The 17,325-nt window shown below is 48.9% G+C and overlaps 1 protein-coding gene across 1 annotated transcript; it reads right to left on the bottom strand.

Moving 5' to 3' along the window:
- Positions 1 to 818: 818 nt before the first annotated feature.
- LOC146177208 (uncharacterized) lies at positions 819 to 15,993 on the bottom strand. Its single transcript, XM_084581490.1, has 2 exons — positions 15,112 to 15,993; positions 819 to 1,370 (listed from the first exon to the last, which is right to left on the bottom strand). Exons 1-2 carry the CDS (start codon positions 15,991 to 15,993, stop codon positions 819 to 821), a joined length of 1,434 nt encoding a protein of 477 aa, XP_084437616.1.
- Positions 15,994 to 17,325: the final 1,332 nt, after the last annotated feature.

Raw genomic sequence — 17,325 nt, 5'->3', positions numbered from 1 at the left:
CATCCCTCTCTCACCAACAACTTTTGTACCTACCTACCCCTCTCCCCCAGTGCAAGGCATCAAACCAGTTCCTTTACCGGTTAACCTCCCTGCCTTTCCTTCTCATCTTCCTCCTCCTCCTGGCCACCCGGCGGATCATTTTAGAGATCTGCTGTGTTGTATTCTTGAGGAGGTGGAGCACGTGGTCTACTTTTCTATCACTTTGGAGCCAGAGACCCAGGATTCGTATAAGTGGCACTTCCCGGATTTGGGACCCTATGCAGGAGGATGCTAAGATTGCCTGGTCATGTATAGTGGTACCCACGTATGCGGATGACTTCAGATTTATCTAGGGAGCATTGGGGTCCGCATAGAAAGGCCTCTGTTTCCACGCAGGTTGCTGCTGCTTCAAGTGTTTCTTCTTTTTGACCTAGAGAGCCGGTGGTTGTCGTCAGCATAGAAGGTGTATCCAATGTTCGGAACCAGTTGCAGAGCCCTTGCGATTCTAATCATGGCGATGTTGAAGAGATGACCGATCCCTGTGGCGTGACTTGTTTGGAATGTCTTGAAGATTCGATCTCATGTCACCCATTCCTATTGTTGCCATTCGGTTGGACAAAAAATTCTTGACGTATCGGAAGGTGCGTTCGCCGCAGTTTAGATTAATGCATTCGGAAAGGATTGCCTCGTGAGACACGTTATCAAACGCGCCTTTTAGATCTAGCGCCATAATGAGGTGCTCGCCTCCTCTCGGAGTGTTGGAAAGTTGCCAAAGAGGTCCGGAGCGTTTCTGAATGATTCAGCTCAGCGACCTCACACGCAATGAAGTGCGCAGTGTGTCAGTACAGGGTACAGACCCGAGGCAAAAGGACGGCCCTAGTTCCGTGAGCAATCCTGTTATCTTTGTCCAGAATTGCCGCAACGATCTGCTCATGGACCCTCATGGCGTCCGTGTCTGTACCAAGCTCCAAGCGGTTAGATTGCGGCGACTCCGAGTGCGGAGTTGTCCGCGGCGGAAGGCCCAGGAGCCCCGAATGCTCAGAGATGTCGGGTTCCAAATGGAGACTGGCGGAGGTGGAGGCAGGGTGGGACTCACGAAGCGCACCAGGAGGTGCAAGGACGTCGGGGTGGTACGACGTCTGGTCCGCGGCGGTGTTATGAGCCGCCCGACATGAGAACGCATCGCACAGAGACGGTGGGCTGCCTGGAACAGCCTCGTCGGCCATGGCCAAACAGGCAGCCGGTAGGCCTAACCAGCCAGCAGCCAGAGACCAGAACGGGGAAAAAAGCGATCCAAGGGCACGGCCCGCCAGGAAGGAGGCCACTCGGAGATTCTCCCAGGTCTTACCGGGCTCCTCCGAGTAACATGGGTACCAAGACACCCGGAAATTCTTATAAAAGCGAAGTAGCAAGAGAAGCGAAAAGAACCGCCTGTCAGCCAGCCATCTTCGGCGCCTATGAGAGATGCCGTAGTGGCGAACTCCTGAAATTTCGACCACCTGGCGTCTTTAACGTGCACTGACATCGCACAGCGCACGGCGCGCCTTGCTTTTCGCCTCCATCGAAAAGCCACCGCCGGGGCCGCGATTCGATCCCGTGCCCTTGGGAACAGTAGTCGAGCACCGTAACTACTGTGCCAACCCGGCGTGGCCATAGTTGTTATTGAGGCGCACGATCTACAACCTGATACCGCGCTGTGGGGGCAGGCTTGCTAGCGAACGCATGAGAGTTTCGCTGAGTAAGCCGACCACTAGTATATAGTCTACTATACTGCGATGTCCTGAAATGGGCACAATCCACTGCAAAAAAAGTGGTAGAGGCGACTGCATTAGCATGGGAGTTGCTCCTACGCAGAAAGTATCCGGTGTTCTGAAGCTATAGGGGACTGCAGCTTCGCAGGGGGGCGCTTCAAGCGCCAGTGAAAAGCGCCCTCTTCGGCGGCGTCCAGATAATTGACCGGTCAGGCCGGTTCCCACTCCCATTGAACAGCGGCGCGAGTGGCTCTTGAAAGGGGCCAGTTCTGCACGTGCTGGGCTGCTGCATATCTGTTTGTGCAGTCGCGTGCTTTCCCCTTAATGCTTGAACGTTTACGCAGGCGCATTCTTCAGAGAATCAGGAAAAGTTTTCTGTGCAAACGCGGAAAAAAAACATCTGGATCATGTCCCCTCCGTGAGGCAAATTGACGAAAACGCCATTGTGTTAACGGCGCTTTTAGTGCCGCAAGTAATTAAGCGGCAAAACAGTTTACAACGCGGAAAGTAAATCTCTTTTTTATATAGTCGTCTTCACAATGCAAAATTTTATTCGATGGCTCAGTGTGGTGCACGAAACTTAGCTGACTTAATAAATTGCATTTTGATACTTTTTTGCTAATAATAATGAAATTTACCTTTATTTTAACTCAAATTAAGAGTCCTGAAGGCGATATGCGAGGCTGAAGGGAAAGACGAGACCATCCACCGAATATGCCTACCAACTGCTCGCTTATGGTTAAAAGAAAAATGTAAGCTTGGTAATTAAGTGCCATAGAGAAAAGCGGTTGCTTATTTATTTCATGCTATGACAGCACACGCGTACCCTCAAGACAACCTATCTGCAGAGCCATCGATCATAAGCGAATGCTCACTGATATGGATGACAAACATTTTGACTTTTCAAAATTTTTTTTCGAAACTGCATTCGGCCTCATGAACACTCGTCAGTAAATAACGATAATGGAGAAATGATTAACTAAATTCTATGATTCCGTGCAAAAGTTTGGTAAATAATTGTTTCTGCAATAAATAATGTCATACTTTTTCAATTAGATAAAAGTCTAGTCTAGTTGGAAGCCGTTCATGGCAAAAAATTATGGGGGCGTCTCCTCTTTCTCTGTACTCGTAAATTGTGCGAAAAAGAAGTTTCATCATGACCATCTTCTTTAGCATTCATGGCTATGCTCTCCAAAGCAGCCGCTTAAAAGCAGTGGCGAATGCACTTGCACGGCTGGCATTCTGTGACACTGCAAGCATGGTGCTGTTGTGTGCTTTTAATAAAATGAACCAAGAGGGGCCATTCCGCACCCCTGGACACAATAACGTTTTTCCCTCTCTCAACGCTGTGAAATGCCTGCCAGACTCGCAGCGACCAGCAACATCTCTTTTGCGCACCTGCGAGTGAGACGGCGCGTGCATACAATGAAGGAGAGGGTGCCAACAGCGCGAGCAGCGTCCGTACCAGTCGGGACGTGGGTGGTTCAATGCGCTCGCCCGGCGACGTCCCCGACCAGCAGTTCAGAAATGTCCGCCAGAGGAAGGAGGCGGCGCTGGTGTAGTGGGAGCAAACTACAGGTGCGCTTCCCTATCGTTTCGGCGAACGCAATGGAGCGACGCGCGCACAATCCCGAGGGCGAACATGCCTTCTACCATTTACCTTTCGTCCTCTTTTACCCTCTCTTTTCGGCTCCCTTCTATTAACATGCGGCGGTGATAATATAGATGCAAAGAAAGAGCAGCACGAACCTTGCAGACACGGACGGCGAATAGGCAAACACTCATACAAACGCAGCGTTTGTATGCTTCTACGCCCTCCCTGCCTCATTCGCGCCGTTGTTTGGGTCTGTTGAACCAACTAGCCCGACAGGTTTCCCATCCCCATGGTGCTAGGAGACAGGCCCGAGCAGTTTCCGCTCATTTCTTCATGTAGAAACTTCTGCTACACATCAGCAAACGAACAGCCGAGGCGTCGCAGCCTGTTTCGCACTACAGCTGCTTCTCGGAAGTGCAAGTAAGCAGAAACGGATATCTTACGTGTCACAAAGCAGTCGATGCAGACACGCGAGTTGGCTGTTCGCTGCCACGAAGTTCCATCAACAATCACACGGAAAATCGCCTGCACCCATCTTGCCCTTGTAGCTGCGTGCGGTGATTCCTCGGGGAATCTAAGAAATCCCACGTTTTCTGGCTTTTTGTTTGAAGCCCCCCACGGCGGCGCATCGGCACGCGGAGATAACAGCGCCGCAGTAAAGTGACGAGCGAAGCAACCGGCCGCATGGCTCCAACCGTCGCACTGGCCGATAAACTACCAAAATGCATACCGGTCGCAAACATCCCGCAGTGCATTATGCGCGCATGCGTAGAGAGCTTGTGCTTGTTCAGCAAATGTTTTATTAGACATTGAGATGAGCGGCGTCAAATAACCAAAACAGGAAATGCACATGATTAACAACAAAGGAAAATGCACATAAAATACATCCTAACAAACAAATACGCCGAAAATCAGTATTTATACATAATAAAATTTGGCAATGCGTAATGATGATATATATAATTTTGAAGGGCAATAAACATGAAGAGTAGAGGGAATGTATTGTCTTCCATACATAAGTACTTGTATATACACACACACGCACTGTAGTACATACATGGGAGAACAACGAAAGGTGCGATACTAGCAAGGGGAGCAATAACCATAGAGGAACGACAGAGGAGGCACCATGAATATAGTAGTTCACTGCAGCCAACAAAGCCAGACATCCTGACATCAGGCCATAAATGCCCCTATAGCAAACGCTCCAATGCACCAACAACATCTGAGCGATTGTAATATTTAATTTTATTCTGCAATAAGCGGTTCAGTTAAATAATTGCGTGGATTTTTCATTTGATTGGTTGCATCAACCATTAAATCCGTTTGTTATTTTTGGAGTAATTGTAAGACATGTTTAAAATTTATGCTGTTAAATAGGAAAATAAGTTTCTATTATTAATAAGAACTGTCAAATGCTACATTTAAATTAGACGCCTATTTTGTCAACAACAATTTAGTGATATCGTCAAACTACACCTGAAGATTGGACTGTAGAGGAAGCTCTATACGTTTTCAAATCTGCATTCTCACCTTCAAATTTTATTGAAATAAAGGATTCAAAATTTGGAGGACGCTTAAGCTTCGCCTTCTAGAGTGGAACGCGATAGCGTTATTTGCACCTCGTTCGCACCACCAGTTGACGGATATGGTCTATCAGTGCTCGCCGGCGAGGAAGACACTGATGAGCAAGACACTGTAGCGCTACCGGCACTGGTAGACGGCGCCGCTTCCATCACACGCGTCTCAAGAGCGAGCGCGCAAGGCCCTGCAATACAACACCCGTCGACCTGCCAAGGAGTGTAAGACAATGCGCTACGGCGCAGCAATCACTGATGAGGCGCCCCGCGTCGGACTTTGCACTCACGAATCACGCGGTGAGCGCCGAGCAACGCAGCGTGCGGCGCGGCAACGAAACGTGCGCCTGAGCAAGCCTGAATCGCGCCGTAAGGAAAGAGAGGAAGGTGGGAGTTAAAGTGGAAAGAGAGAAAGAGGAGCCGTAGTGGAGGGCTACGGAGTAATTTCGAGCACGTTAAAGATCCCCAGGTGGTCGAAATTACTCCGTAGCCCTCCACTACGGCTCCTCTTTCTCTCTTTCCACTTTAACTCCCACCTTCCTCTCTTCCCTTACGGCGCGGTTCAGGTGTCCACAGACACAAGTGTGACAGATACTGTGCCTTTCCCTTCCTGTGAACTAATTATTTATTTATTATTAAGCAGAATGAACCAAAGAACTCGGTGTCTCGGAGGGAGAAAGCAGGGCAGCGACGCGCCATGAAGGCGGACGCGATCATAGGGCTGACGCCTTGATGGGATCGCCCTCTATCTCGCTTGGGAGCACCACGCAGAAGCATGATTCCTCGGAAGAAGCTCGGCACACATCGCAGGGGACGCTTTCCCAGCAGAAGCGCTACGGCGCAGCGATCACGTCAGAGGCGTCCGGCATCAGACGCTGCACCTAGCAATCGCGCTGTGAGCGGAAAGGGGAGCCGCGTCGCCTAAACACCACTGTTCGAGTGACGCACGCTGGATGTTGGAAGGGGAGAGAGCGAGAAAACTTATTAAACGCAAGGGTATTGGGGCATCCTCGCACCGGTCCCCGCGTGGCCCGAAGGGGAGAAGCGGGTGAGCGAAGATACTGATCTAAAGAAAGGAAAGACGCTTGATTCTACAACCCGTGAGGGTGCACGGCGAAACGTCAGGTTCGAGTGGCGCGCCATGTGTCGGGGCAGCGCCGCACATTGCGAGGAGAGGTTCTTCTGTGTTTGCCGCAAGATGGCTCTGCATGTGCGCAGAGCGCAGAAGAAATGTAGCGGAAACGTACTTCGCTACTCGTGTAACTGCGACTTCTGTAAGTAACATGCTCATAATTACCGATATACACCGCAGTATAACGTTCTACGGCACGTTTCTAAGCCAACATCGCATTCACTTGAAGCGCTTTTGTACCGCTTTCAAGCATCGAACTCGTGGCTGAGTGCCGCTATATAAGGCTCTGTACACAGAAACAGAGAAGAAGTCGTCACAAACAGCTTTATACAGGTTCTTCTTTTCACTGAACTTAAGTATTCTGTCGAGAAGCGAGCTGACAGAATTCGAACACTGCTGACAACCTCTTTGAAAAAACTCGAAAGACGCCCTGGCATGCTTTCCGTAGCAACAACGAAATTGGGCAACGCCAACGCGAGCCTCATTTGGCACACAGTGCGCAAAAAGGGGTCGGTAACGTCGCGAAAGAAAATAAATCTGTTTACAAGCTGCCGCACAAATAAGTGAGCAAGCGCGAGACCTCCGTCTTTAATTGGCCGGAACAGGTTATCCCGACTACATATTTCCCAGCTTGATGCCCATACAAACACAGCAAAGATTCGGTGTAGCTTTTGAACACTCAACCTAAAACAATGAAGTGCTTGCATGACGTACCACACCTTGGCAACAAAAAATAAATTACACACAGTGGCTCGTGCAAAGATAGACAGCGGCACTCCTTTCCACTTGTCAACCTTCTCCCGTATTTCCTGAACTTGGGCGCGCCAAAATGGCTTGCTGCCTTCATAGAATTCTAGAGGTACGCCCAAATACTTCACGGGTGTTGTAACCCATGTAACGTTGACAAAAACTCAGGCGTTGATGTCCACGCCCCGTGCCAGAAGCCAAGACACTTTCCCCAGTTTACTGGACTTCCTGTGGTCGCACTAAAATCTTTCACAACTCTAACTGTGGCGCAAATACTTTCTTTGTTCGCACAAAACACTGCCAAATCATCAGCGTACGCGAATAGGCCTGCACAGTCTATGGCGGTCCAGAATGGCGGGTTTTCACTGTGACACTGACGCCCGCCCTGCAAGGCTCTACTTTCGCGAGAGTATACACGCATTGGTTGAAATGCACAAATTGAAGACCACTGTGCCAGACTGGATTTCAAGAGTCGAACCACTATGCGAGCTGAAGGAATTTTAACTTGACAAAGGCAACTCGTATGAGCCTGCCGGCTTCTGTATTAAGTGTCATGCTTGTGGTAACCGCTCTGCTGTGGGCATTCTGTTTGTAGCGCGTTTTTGTTGGCTTTGTTTTGTGTTGGTGATGACCGAATAAAGAAAAAAAAACTCGTGGCTGAGTGGTAGCGTCTCCGTCTCACACTCCGGAGACCCTGGTTCGATTCTCACCCAGCCCATCTTGGAAGTTGCTTTTTATTTATGAAGTGCATGCCGGGATTTATCGCTCACGGCCAACGCCGCCGACGCCGACGACACCGGCTTTTCTGCGACACGAGCTCCTGCACGCTATCGCGTTAAAATGCAGTGCATCACCCAATGCCCACGTAACTGTATACGGTTTTTGCACATACGAAAGTCTATGACCTTAACCCGACCGAGTGAGGTGTACCCTTTTGTGGCGTCCAGCCAAAAGTTATGACGCACCTTCCTTTGCTCAAAGCCCTTCTTCAGATGCAGATTGAAGTTACATCGCCAGCGATTGCGTGAGAGAACGCGCAAATGTGGCATGCCTATGTATTTGTTAGGACAACACTTCTATGTCTTTACAGCTTCGAGGATTTTGTGACACAACGCGTAAACCAAATGCAGTAAAATGTAATTACGCATACTGTGAATGTTTTTATGCTTATGTAGCGCGCTGGCATGATGCGGCATTGTTCTTCCGGGTGTCTTTCACCGAAAGGTATGGCTTGAGTTAATAAAATGGCTATCCGGAATCAGTTCCATTAAGACGAATTCGGCTGGTTAGAGCTAATTCGGACATTGTCTATCTAGTAAATGAGCTAGATAATGCAGCGGTCCTTCTCTATTGAGATCTATAGCTGAAATGGTCATTTCGACTAGACATAATCCTTGTTCGGTTTAAACCTGTTCAGACTAATAGATGCCAGGTGGCACCGGTGTACGATTTAAACTGGACAGTGCAGGTTCTCTAAAACAAGTTTGGCGCGATGCGATATAAAATATTTTAACCGTCAGACAAGGCACTGTCCAAGTTACCGAAGCAGGTTTGATTTCACCTACGGATCAATGCGTTGCCACACCCCACCCTACGCCCACGTTAGCCCGACCACTACACCAATGCATGTAAGATTGACAATGAATCCTTAGATGTCAGCCAAATGCTAACCATTCTGCCGCATAGGACAAGTACCAATATGGGAAATATATCGGCAGACGGTTGACCTACAAACGCCCAACGTTACCGCCGCTTTCCCGACAAAGCTTATGCCAATCCACAACACATATGCATGAATTAAGTTTCAGATGTTCGCCAAATGGTGGCCTAGTCATGGCAAAAAAAAAATAAATGACCGTTTTTAGATCGCATAAATGGACCTGTTTTTGCGCGTTCTTCAGATATCGGCCGTGCCATTCCTAAAAGCTGCGATAATGGACCTGTTTGTCTCGTGTAGTCTTAATATCAGAGTTGCCTTTAATAATGGCTGCTTTACACCGGTTGATATCAGCCACGGCGTTTTAAAACAAACCGCCTATGATAAACAATGTTATATCCAATCACTCGATATTGCCTGTGTTTTGCTAAAACTGGTTGCAATTGGTTCCGGAATAAATTCTATGCGTTAATGATCACAGATTACATGTGGGCTCTAGCACAGTAAGTTAGGAAGCAGTGCAGAATCAGGAAAGGATGAGCACAGTATCTGTCCTGCTTCTTTTTGTGCGCACTTGAAGTATCTCAGAAAAATTATATTCAGACATCGCCTTTTTAAGGAGAAAGGTTTTGAAGCGAAAAGCTTCACTACGAGGGTCGGAGCTGAGCTTCGCGTATACCGTATTCCGGGACCGATTGACGTCACCGCTAAGAACAGTTGCGCAGCCTGCTTCTGATCGCGGAGGTCTCTGCTCCCGTCCCTTACGCCTGCGTGCCGGGGGCGGAAATTAGGGGCCTCCTAATCTGGTGGAAAATAAAGTTGTTGTCACCATCATCATCATCAGTTGCGCAGCCCCATTGCTAAGCCCTGCCGGCGTTGCCTAGCAATGCTTAAGAGGTGTGCGACTCCTGATCATTAAACATAATTGGCAGTGGCTTAGTCTCCTTCCCCTATGACGCGGTTGAGGTGTCCACAAAATACAAGTGATAGAGTTACCGCGCCTTTCCCTTCCTGTAAATCAATCAATCATCCGGGAATCAAACCTCCATCCCTTGAATCCGGAAGGCACTTTACCGCTGTGCCACGCCTCGGGTGATGAAACGCTTTTCATAATTCCGCTTGTCTACTGTGAGAATGATAGCGGGATTCCGTGACAGATACTGCGATTGGCACGCAATTTGAAAGTACCACAGACTAAAAAAGTTAAATCACTCAATTAGGGTGACGTCAAGGATGTGACGTCCCCCATCTGCCGTCAGCTGTAAGGACCAAGCGGGAACGTGTGCGCTCCAACACCTCAGGGCGGCGCTTCTTTCCTTCCGCGAGTGACAAATGCTGCACCTTTCCTTTCCTGTAAACGCATTATTGAACGCCGTTGAACTTAGACGCGCTCGACATGGCAGCCAAGGATAGTTTAGCTACTTGGTTGGTCGACTACTGTTCCCAAGGACGCGGGATCGAATCCCGGCCTCGGCGGCATCTTTTCGATGGAGGCGAAAAGCAAGGCGCCCGTGTGCTGTGCGATGTCAGTGCACGTTAAGAACCCCAGGTGGTCGAAATTTCCGGAGTCCTCCACTACGGCGTCTCTCATAGCCTGAGTTGCTTTGGGACGTTAAACCCCACAAACCAACCAACCAGTTTAGCTACTGGCGAACGGTGCAGCAAACTGGTGAAATTAACTTCTGATCCCAAAGTAGTTACTGATTTTTGCTACGTATATCCAGGCATAGCAGAGATAAGCTATGTTTATATTTTTTTACGGTCATGAAATGAAATCCCGCGCGCGAGGTCTGTCGAAGCCTCCTATTTGGTAGCGTTGGATCTGTGTGCGAGATATCTTCTCCATGTCGCATTCCTGCCATCTGCAATCCCAAATTTTAACGCGTAGGTGGCAAGGAATGCCACGCGACAAGAGCTATGGTGTGCCGGCGAAAGTGCGACGAATAATGCGCTTCGCCCAATCTGTAAACGATTTACAATTATATATAGCACAGCAACGAATGCCGATAAAAGGAAAAGATGAGTGGCAAAGGATAGGAAAGGAAGGATAGGATTTTGCTATTAGGATCTCTAAGCGACATCTCAGAGACCCTGTCATTTTTATTGCGAAAGCAATATTACGCCCATGAACGGCCTTTCGCATAATCCCGGACCATGCCACATTTGACCTTTAAGCGTCAACCATGCATTACCTATTACGTCATACCCGCAGTGAGAGATGGGCTACTAAGTCGTGCCTTCGGGCGATCCCGGATCGTGCCACGCCGCCCGGTGGTTCTCCCGCTAGAGGCGCCCTGCTCGCTATGATGTCATACCAGCTGCGAGAGATGGCTACCAGGTTTAGTCGAAGGGAACAAAATCTAGCGCATCAAGGCAAGGATAGAGAAAGCCGACACACACTGCCCTCTCTGTCCTTGTGTTGGTGTGCTAGATTTTTTTCCCTTTCATCATCTACCAACTAGCCCAAGTATATACCCTTCAGGTTTAGCGGTCGGGCGATCCCGGATGCGGATTGCCAAACCATATCCCGTAGGAACCTAAATGTAACATACACTCACTGAAGGCAGGATATAATTACTGTGAAGGCAATTGCAAAAAAAAAATATTAAGAAAAAGGTTTCCAACACAGGAGTCGAACGGATGTTTAAGTGGCCTCAGTGCAGAGATGAGTGGTGTTAATCCACTGCACTACCAATTTTTTTTTTCTTTATTTCCTGGCTTTGGTTCATACCATTTCACAAGAACACAACACGAATAACACAAAACAAAGTACATATTGGAAGGTCATCATCAACCAATGTCAGGCTGGCTTCGTCTCAGTACATTAAAACTCCCGCAACGACAGCAAAGGCTCTACCCTTGAGAGCCATTCGGGAGGTTCAGCAGCCACTTTCTGTATGGCAATAAACCAATTCACACTTTCTCGAAAGTATATTCTAGCGGGTCGAGCATCCCTGTCGCAGTGATAGCCCGCCATTCTGGAGCGCCATATAGAGTGGAGGCCCATGAGCATGATTAAATCATACGGAACGCCATCTTCATTATCAATGCTTAAATACCGGATGCCGTGGGAGTCTAGTGGAAATTCTTTCTTTATCGTACGTTGCAAAACATCCCAGAAATAAACCCCTTCCCAACAATGCAAAAATACATGGTCTATTGTTTCCGGCTGCTTACAGATTAAACAGTGCGCCCCCCACGGTAAAAAAAAAATCCCTCTCCTCCAAAAACTTCTTTACTGATAATGTTCCGGTGTGTAATTTAAAGAAAAATGTCTTAGCTCCTGGCGACACCTGCATTTTCTTTACTCTCTTCAAGACATCTCTGCCCGGACCTCCACTGTATAAGGTTCTGTACAAGGGTTGTGGCAAAACAATGTCACATAAATCGCGATACAGCTTTTTTCGTTTTACAGTGGACAAATATTCATTAGAAAAACGCACTGAAAGAAGTCTTACACTAGCGACGACCTCCCTGTAATAACCAAAAATCCTACCCGTAGCTTCTTCGGTGGAGACAACAAACTCCGGCAGTAGGCGCCGTAGCCTAACTTGGCAGACGGTGCGTAAGAAAGGGTCCGAAGCATCCCGAAAAAACAAAAACCGGTTGACCACCTGCCGTAAAAACAGATGGCCGAGTCCCAAACCGCCGTCTTTTACCCGACGGAACAAATTCGTCCTGCTGCAGCGTTCCCATTTACCTGCCCAAACAAAAACGGCGAAAATCCTGTGTAACTTCTGTACGTTTACGCGCGAACAACTCAAAACTTGCATTGCGTACCAAAGTTTGCTGATAAAAAAAAGATTGCATACAGTAGCTCTGGCAAAAATCGACATGTTTGCGCCTTTCCACTTCTCGGCTCTCTCCCGTAGTTCGGTCATTTGCCCTTTCCAATAATGCTCGCTTTCGCGGTAGGCACCCAGCTCGACGCCCAAGTACTTGGTCGGTGTGTCTGTCCACGTAACATTGGCAAAGCGATCTGGTTTCGACGGCCACTGTCCATGCCAGAGCCCAAGGCACTTGGCCCAGTTCACCCCGCTACCGGTAACTTGAGAGAACTCACGGATACATTTGACAGCCTCGGTGATACTCTCCTGGTCAACCGTAAAAATAACGATGTCGTCTGCATACGCGAGCAGCTTCACTTCGGCTGCTTGTAACCTAAACGCACTAATGTTGACATTATTCATAAGTTTCATGCACAATGTTTCAATATAAATGCAAAACAAAAGAGGACTGAGGGGACAGCCCTGTCGCACCGAACGCTGCAGTCGAATGGGGGCTCCCAGACTCTTATTAATAATCACTCTCGTCGTGCAGTTACGGTACGCCAGGGCCACACCCTTACATATAACTGAACCAACATTCACATGTTCTAAAAGGGAAAACAAAATTTCGTGATCGACGCAGTCGAATGCTTTTTCGAGGTCGATCTGAAGTATGGCGACCCGACCATCCCAGTCATCACAACACTCAAGGACACTTCGCGCCTTTTGAATGTTGGTCACTATTGACCTCCCTTTTATCCCACACGTTTGGTGTGGTCCTACTATATCCTTAATAACCGTTTGCAACCTTCGGGCCAAAACCTTCATAAAAATTTTATATTCAACGTTTGTAAGTGCTATGGGTCTGTAAGATGTTACCAGGCGTAATTTGTCTATTTCATCAGTTTTAGGAATGAGTACGGTGTGGGATGACCCATATGACGGAGGCAGGGCATTTAATGTGTAGGCATCGTTATAAATTGCGTTCAAAATAGGTGTGATTTCGTACTTAAATTCTTTGTAAAAACCTGCGCTCAACCCATCCGGTCCCGGCGATTTACCGGCATTTAAACTGTCGATAGCGTGCTCCACTTCTGTTTCAGTTATCTTTAGTTCTAATCTCTCTTTCACTTCATCGTCCAGACGCGGTATTGTCGCCAGAAACTTATTCTTAAAAGTGTTAGCGTCTACCGTGTGGGATGCGAAGAGAGTTTGGTAATGGGCGTTGAACGCTGCTTTGATGTGGTCGTTGTCCGCCGCCAAGATACCGCCCCAATGTATTTGGTCGATGTGGTTCCGTTGAGCGTTTGCTTTTTCTAATCCCAGCGCTCGTTTTGATGGCGCCTCCCCTGCAGCTGTGTCTTCTGCCCTTGCCCTCACTAACGCACCTCGATAACGATCTTCGTCTATCAATTCTAGTTGTTGCTTTCTTTTCCGTATATCTTCAATCCATTTCCCCGGCGCTCGAGCTTCCTGTTTAAGCAACGTACGGAGCAGTGTCCTTAACTCCGTCTCTTTCTGCTTTTCCTCAAACCGTATACAGGTTGCCCTCTCTATTGCTTTAATTTTTATAGTTTCTTTACACAGCTCCCACTGTTGCCAAAGGTGCATATTTTTACTTGGGTTTATTTTTTCAATTTCTTCTTTTACTATGCGGGTAAAATGTTCATCCTGCAAGAGTTTATTATTGAATTTCCACATTTCCCACGAAAAAGAATTCCCTCTCTTTACCCATCCAAAAGAACATTTAACTAAACAATGGTCTGAAAACGATACCGGCTCTACTTCATAACTATTGCATTCAGGTAAGATGTCGAGGGATGCATAAATGCGGTCCAGCCTTGCATGGCTCGAACCCTGGAAATGCGTGAGCTTTACGGTGCGGGCTCCCTCGAGACACTCTGCCACATCCTCGAGGTTACACTCCTCAACAATTCGCGATAGCACTTCAGTGCTTGCGTCTCGGTATGGCCGCCGGCTTGTCTTGTCTCGCGCACTAAGGACGCAATTAAAATCACCTAGGACGATCAGTTGTCTATCGGTGCAGAGCCACTGCTGGATGCCTTGGAAAAACTGCGCCCTTTCATCTGCTACATTAGGCGCGTAGAGACAGACAATCCGCCAATCCGTGCTATTCAGCGAAAAATCTAGAAGTGCACACCGGCCCGACTCACAAGAAAAATGACCAAGCACTTCAAGCCCCGGCAACTTCTTCACAAAAAGAACACAGCCAGCCGATGTGCCTACAGCGTGGCTAACCACAGCAAAAAACCTAGGCGTGAAACGTTGCACCATGCTCTCGGTCTCTTCCTCACCGTCAACTTTCGTCTCCTGCACAGCTAATACATCAATATCATGCTCCGTTAAAAGTCGGTACACCTGGCCTTGTTTTCTCTTTCCTGCCAGACCTCTAACATTTAGCGTGGCGACCTTCAACGGTGATGCAGGAGCCATTTTTTAAATAAGAAGAAGAGACCGAAAGCACGGTGCTTACCTCTCGCGCCTAGCACAAGGCTAGACGCCTCCGTCCCCCTCGAGCTTCTGGCCGTGCTCGAGAGGCGCCGTGTCGCCGGCCCGCCTCTCGCTCGCAAGGTTTGAGCGAAGCTTCAACGTGGCCCTCCTTGTTGTAGGCGCCTTTGCTGGTGGTTCCCCGGAAGTGGGCGTTGCCTCCTTGTCTCTGCCGGTGCTGGTGTCGGCATGTGGGCGTTTCCCAGGGGTAGCGGCCGTGGTCGTCCGACCACCGCAGTTGTGCCGGTGAACCTCGCTCACTTCTTTTGCTTCTGCGTCCTTGGGAGCCGGCAGGCTCTCCGCGTCCGCTGAGGTCTCCTCGCTTGGCTGTGGCAAATTCACCGTAGCCGGCGCGAGCTCTGGCTTATCGGCAAGGGGGGCGTCGCCACTCGGAGTCACCGAGGTGCCCTGCGACACGGGAACCTTGGCCAGCACGTCGGCACCCTTTGCTGCTTCCTCAGCCTCGGCGACGTCCATCAGCTCCCTGTTGTCGTCCTTCGCACCGAGCCCGGTCGCTGACGCGTAGGTGCGGACGCAGTCCGCGTCCGCGTGTCCATAGCGCCTGCACTTGGAGCACCTGGGCACCTTGCAGTCACGGCGAACGTGGCCTGTGCCGTGACACCGCAGGCACTGCATCGGCCGCCCGGGAACCACCACGAGAGCCAACTCGCCGGCGACGCGAAGCTGGTGGGGCAGGTCGTCCACCTTCATACCTGGCTTCAACTTGAGCAGCACTGTTCTCGTGGTGGATCCCTTTTCCTTCATTCCAACGACGCGCCAACGCTCCCGCGTCACCTCGGTCACGTTTCCGAACGCCGCGAAAGCAGTCCGGATGTCCTCGTCTTGGACACCGTGTAGCATCCAGTGCAGGCGTAGCTTCACCTGCTGGTCTTCAGGGTCGAATATGAGGCAGCGGCGTCCCTTGACTTCCAGCTCCTTTAAGGCGGCCAGCTTCTTCGCGGCTTCCGTGCTGTTCATGGTTACCGCCCACACATGGTTGATTTGGTACGCCCCCAACGCCACGACGTCGGGGAGCGCACCGACGTTAGCGAGGGCATCCCTGAAGTCCTCGACCCTGTAGGGCCTCATACGCACGTCGCCGTGCAAAAACATCGTGTTTAACACAACACGTCCGGTGGGCAGGGTAGGCAAAACGATCTCGTAGTCCTTATCTTCTTCGGCGCTAAACCTGTTTCCGCGGCCAGCAACGGCCGCTATCGCCGCTCCGACGGAGCTTATGATTCTACTTCCGGCCACCGCAGTGTACGGACGCGGAATCATGCACTACCAATTTTTGTTTTCTTTATTGCATGAATTGGTGCAAATATATCAGTAAAAGATCTTGGTTGCCATTCCCCTTGGCTGACAACAGTGTCTAGTGGACTTTCATTACCACAAGTTCGCCCATCAGACTCAAGACCTCCTCATCAGCGTCTTGCTATTTCAAAATTTATTTTAGTTTATACACTTGTTCAACAAAATAATCACATACAGATCGTGCATTGACATCACAGTGTCTATAAGCCATCCTACTCCTCCAAATACTGTGAAGGCCCAATAGCATGATGAGGTCATACTGAAAATCATCATTAACAGTCGTCAAGTACCGAATTACACGTGGCGTCAATGGCAGGTCTTTTTAAGTGTCCTTTGTAACACATCCCAGTAAAACACCGCATCCCAACAATCCACGAACACGTGCTCAACTGTTTCAGGTTTCCTACATAGTAGACAGTTTGAGCCCCAAGGTACAAAAAGGCCGTTTTCTTCCATCCATGTTTTGACTGGGAGGGTTCCTGTATGAAATTTTGTTTTAAAAAACTTTTTACGCACCGGGCGTAAAAATGTTTTTACGCCCGGTGCAACAGTCATGTTTTTCACTCGTTTGAGCACATCTTTCCCTGGGCCTTCACAGTATAAGGTTCTGTACAATGGAGCTGGGAACAATTGTGAAATAAGATCCTTGTACAGTCGCTTGGGTGGTACCGTCGCTAAATACTCTACAGAGTACCTCACGCGCAAAAACTAGAGCGACCACACCACTTCTCGCAGGAAGCGTGACACAGTGTATCCCCGAGCAGAGCATGAAGAGACTATAAACTTTGGAATTGTACTGGATAGCATGATTTGCACAAAGGTTCTCAGGAATGCATCTTTTTGGTCACGTAGGAAACAAAACCTTAAAACCATCTGCTGCACATATAGATGCATTAGAGACAACCCTCCGTCTTTAACTCGCCGAAAGAGATTATCTCTGCTAATTCGTTCCCAGTTGGACGACCAAATGAAGACCGCAAATACACGATGGAACCTTTGTATATTGCTTCGAGCACAATACAATGCTTGAAGTAAATACATTATTCTTGCCACCAAAAAGGTATTGCATACAGTCGCCCGGGCAAAAATAGAGAGGTTACGTCCCATCCATCCTTTCGTCCTTTCCCGTATTTCTTCCGCTTTTTATTCCAGTAATTCGTATTTTCCCCGTATTTTTCCAATGGGACTCCCAAATAAACTCCGGGCTTTGTAGCCCATCTTACTCCACAGAAAATTTCCGGTTCCTCTTCCCTTTCCCCGTGCCAGACTCCGAGACATTTTTTTAAATTAACAGCA

This window comes from Amblyomma maculatum, chromosome 10, assembly GCF_055883805.1.
Source record: "Amblyomma maculatum isolate TAMU_Amacu chromosome 10, ASM5588380v1, whole genome shotgun sequence".
NCBI classification, from domain to species: Eukaryota; Metazoa; Arthropoda; class Arachnida; order Ixodida; family Ixodidae; genus Amblyomma; species Amblyomma maculatum.
This window is presented reverse-complemented; position numbering and strand designations above follow the sequence as displayed.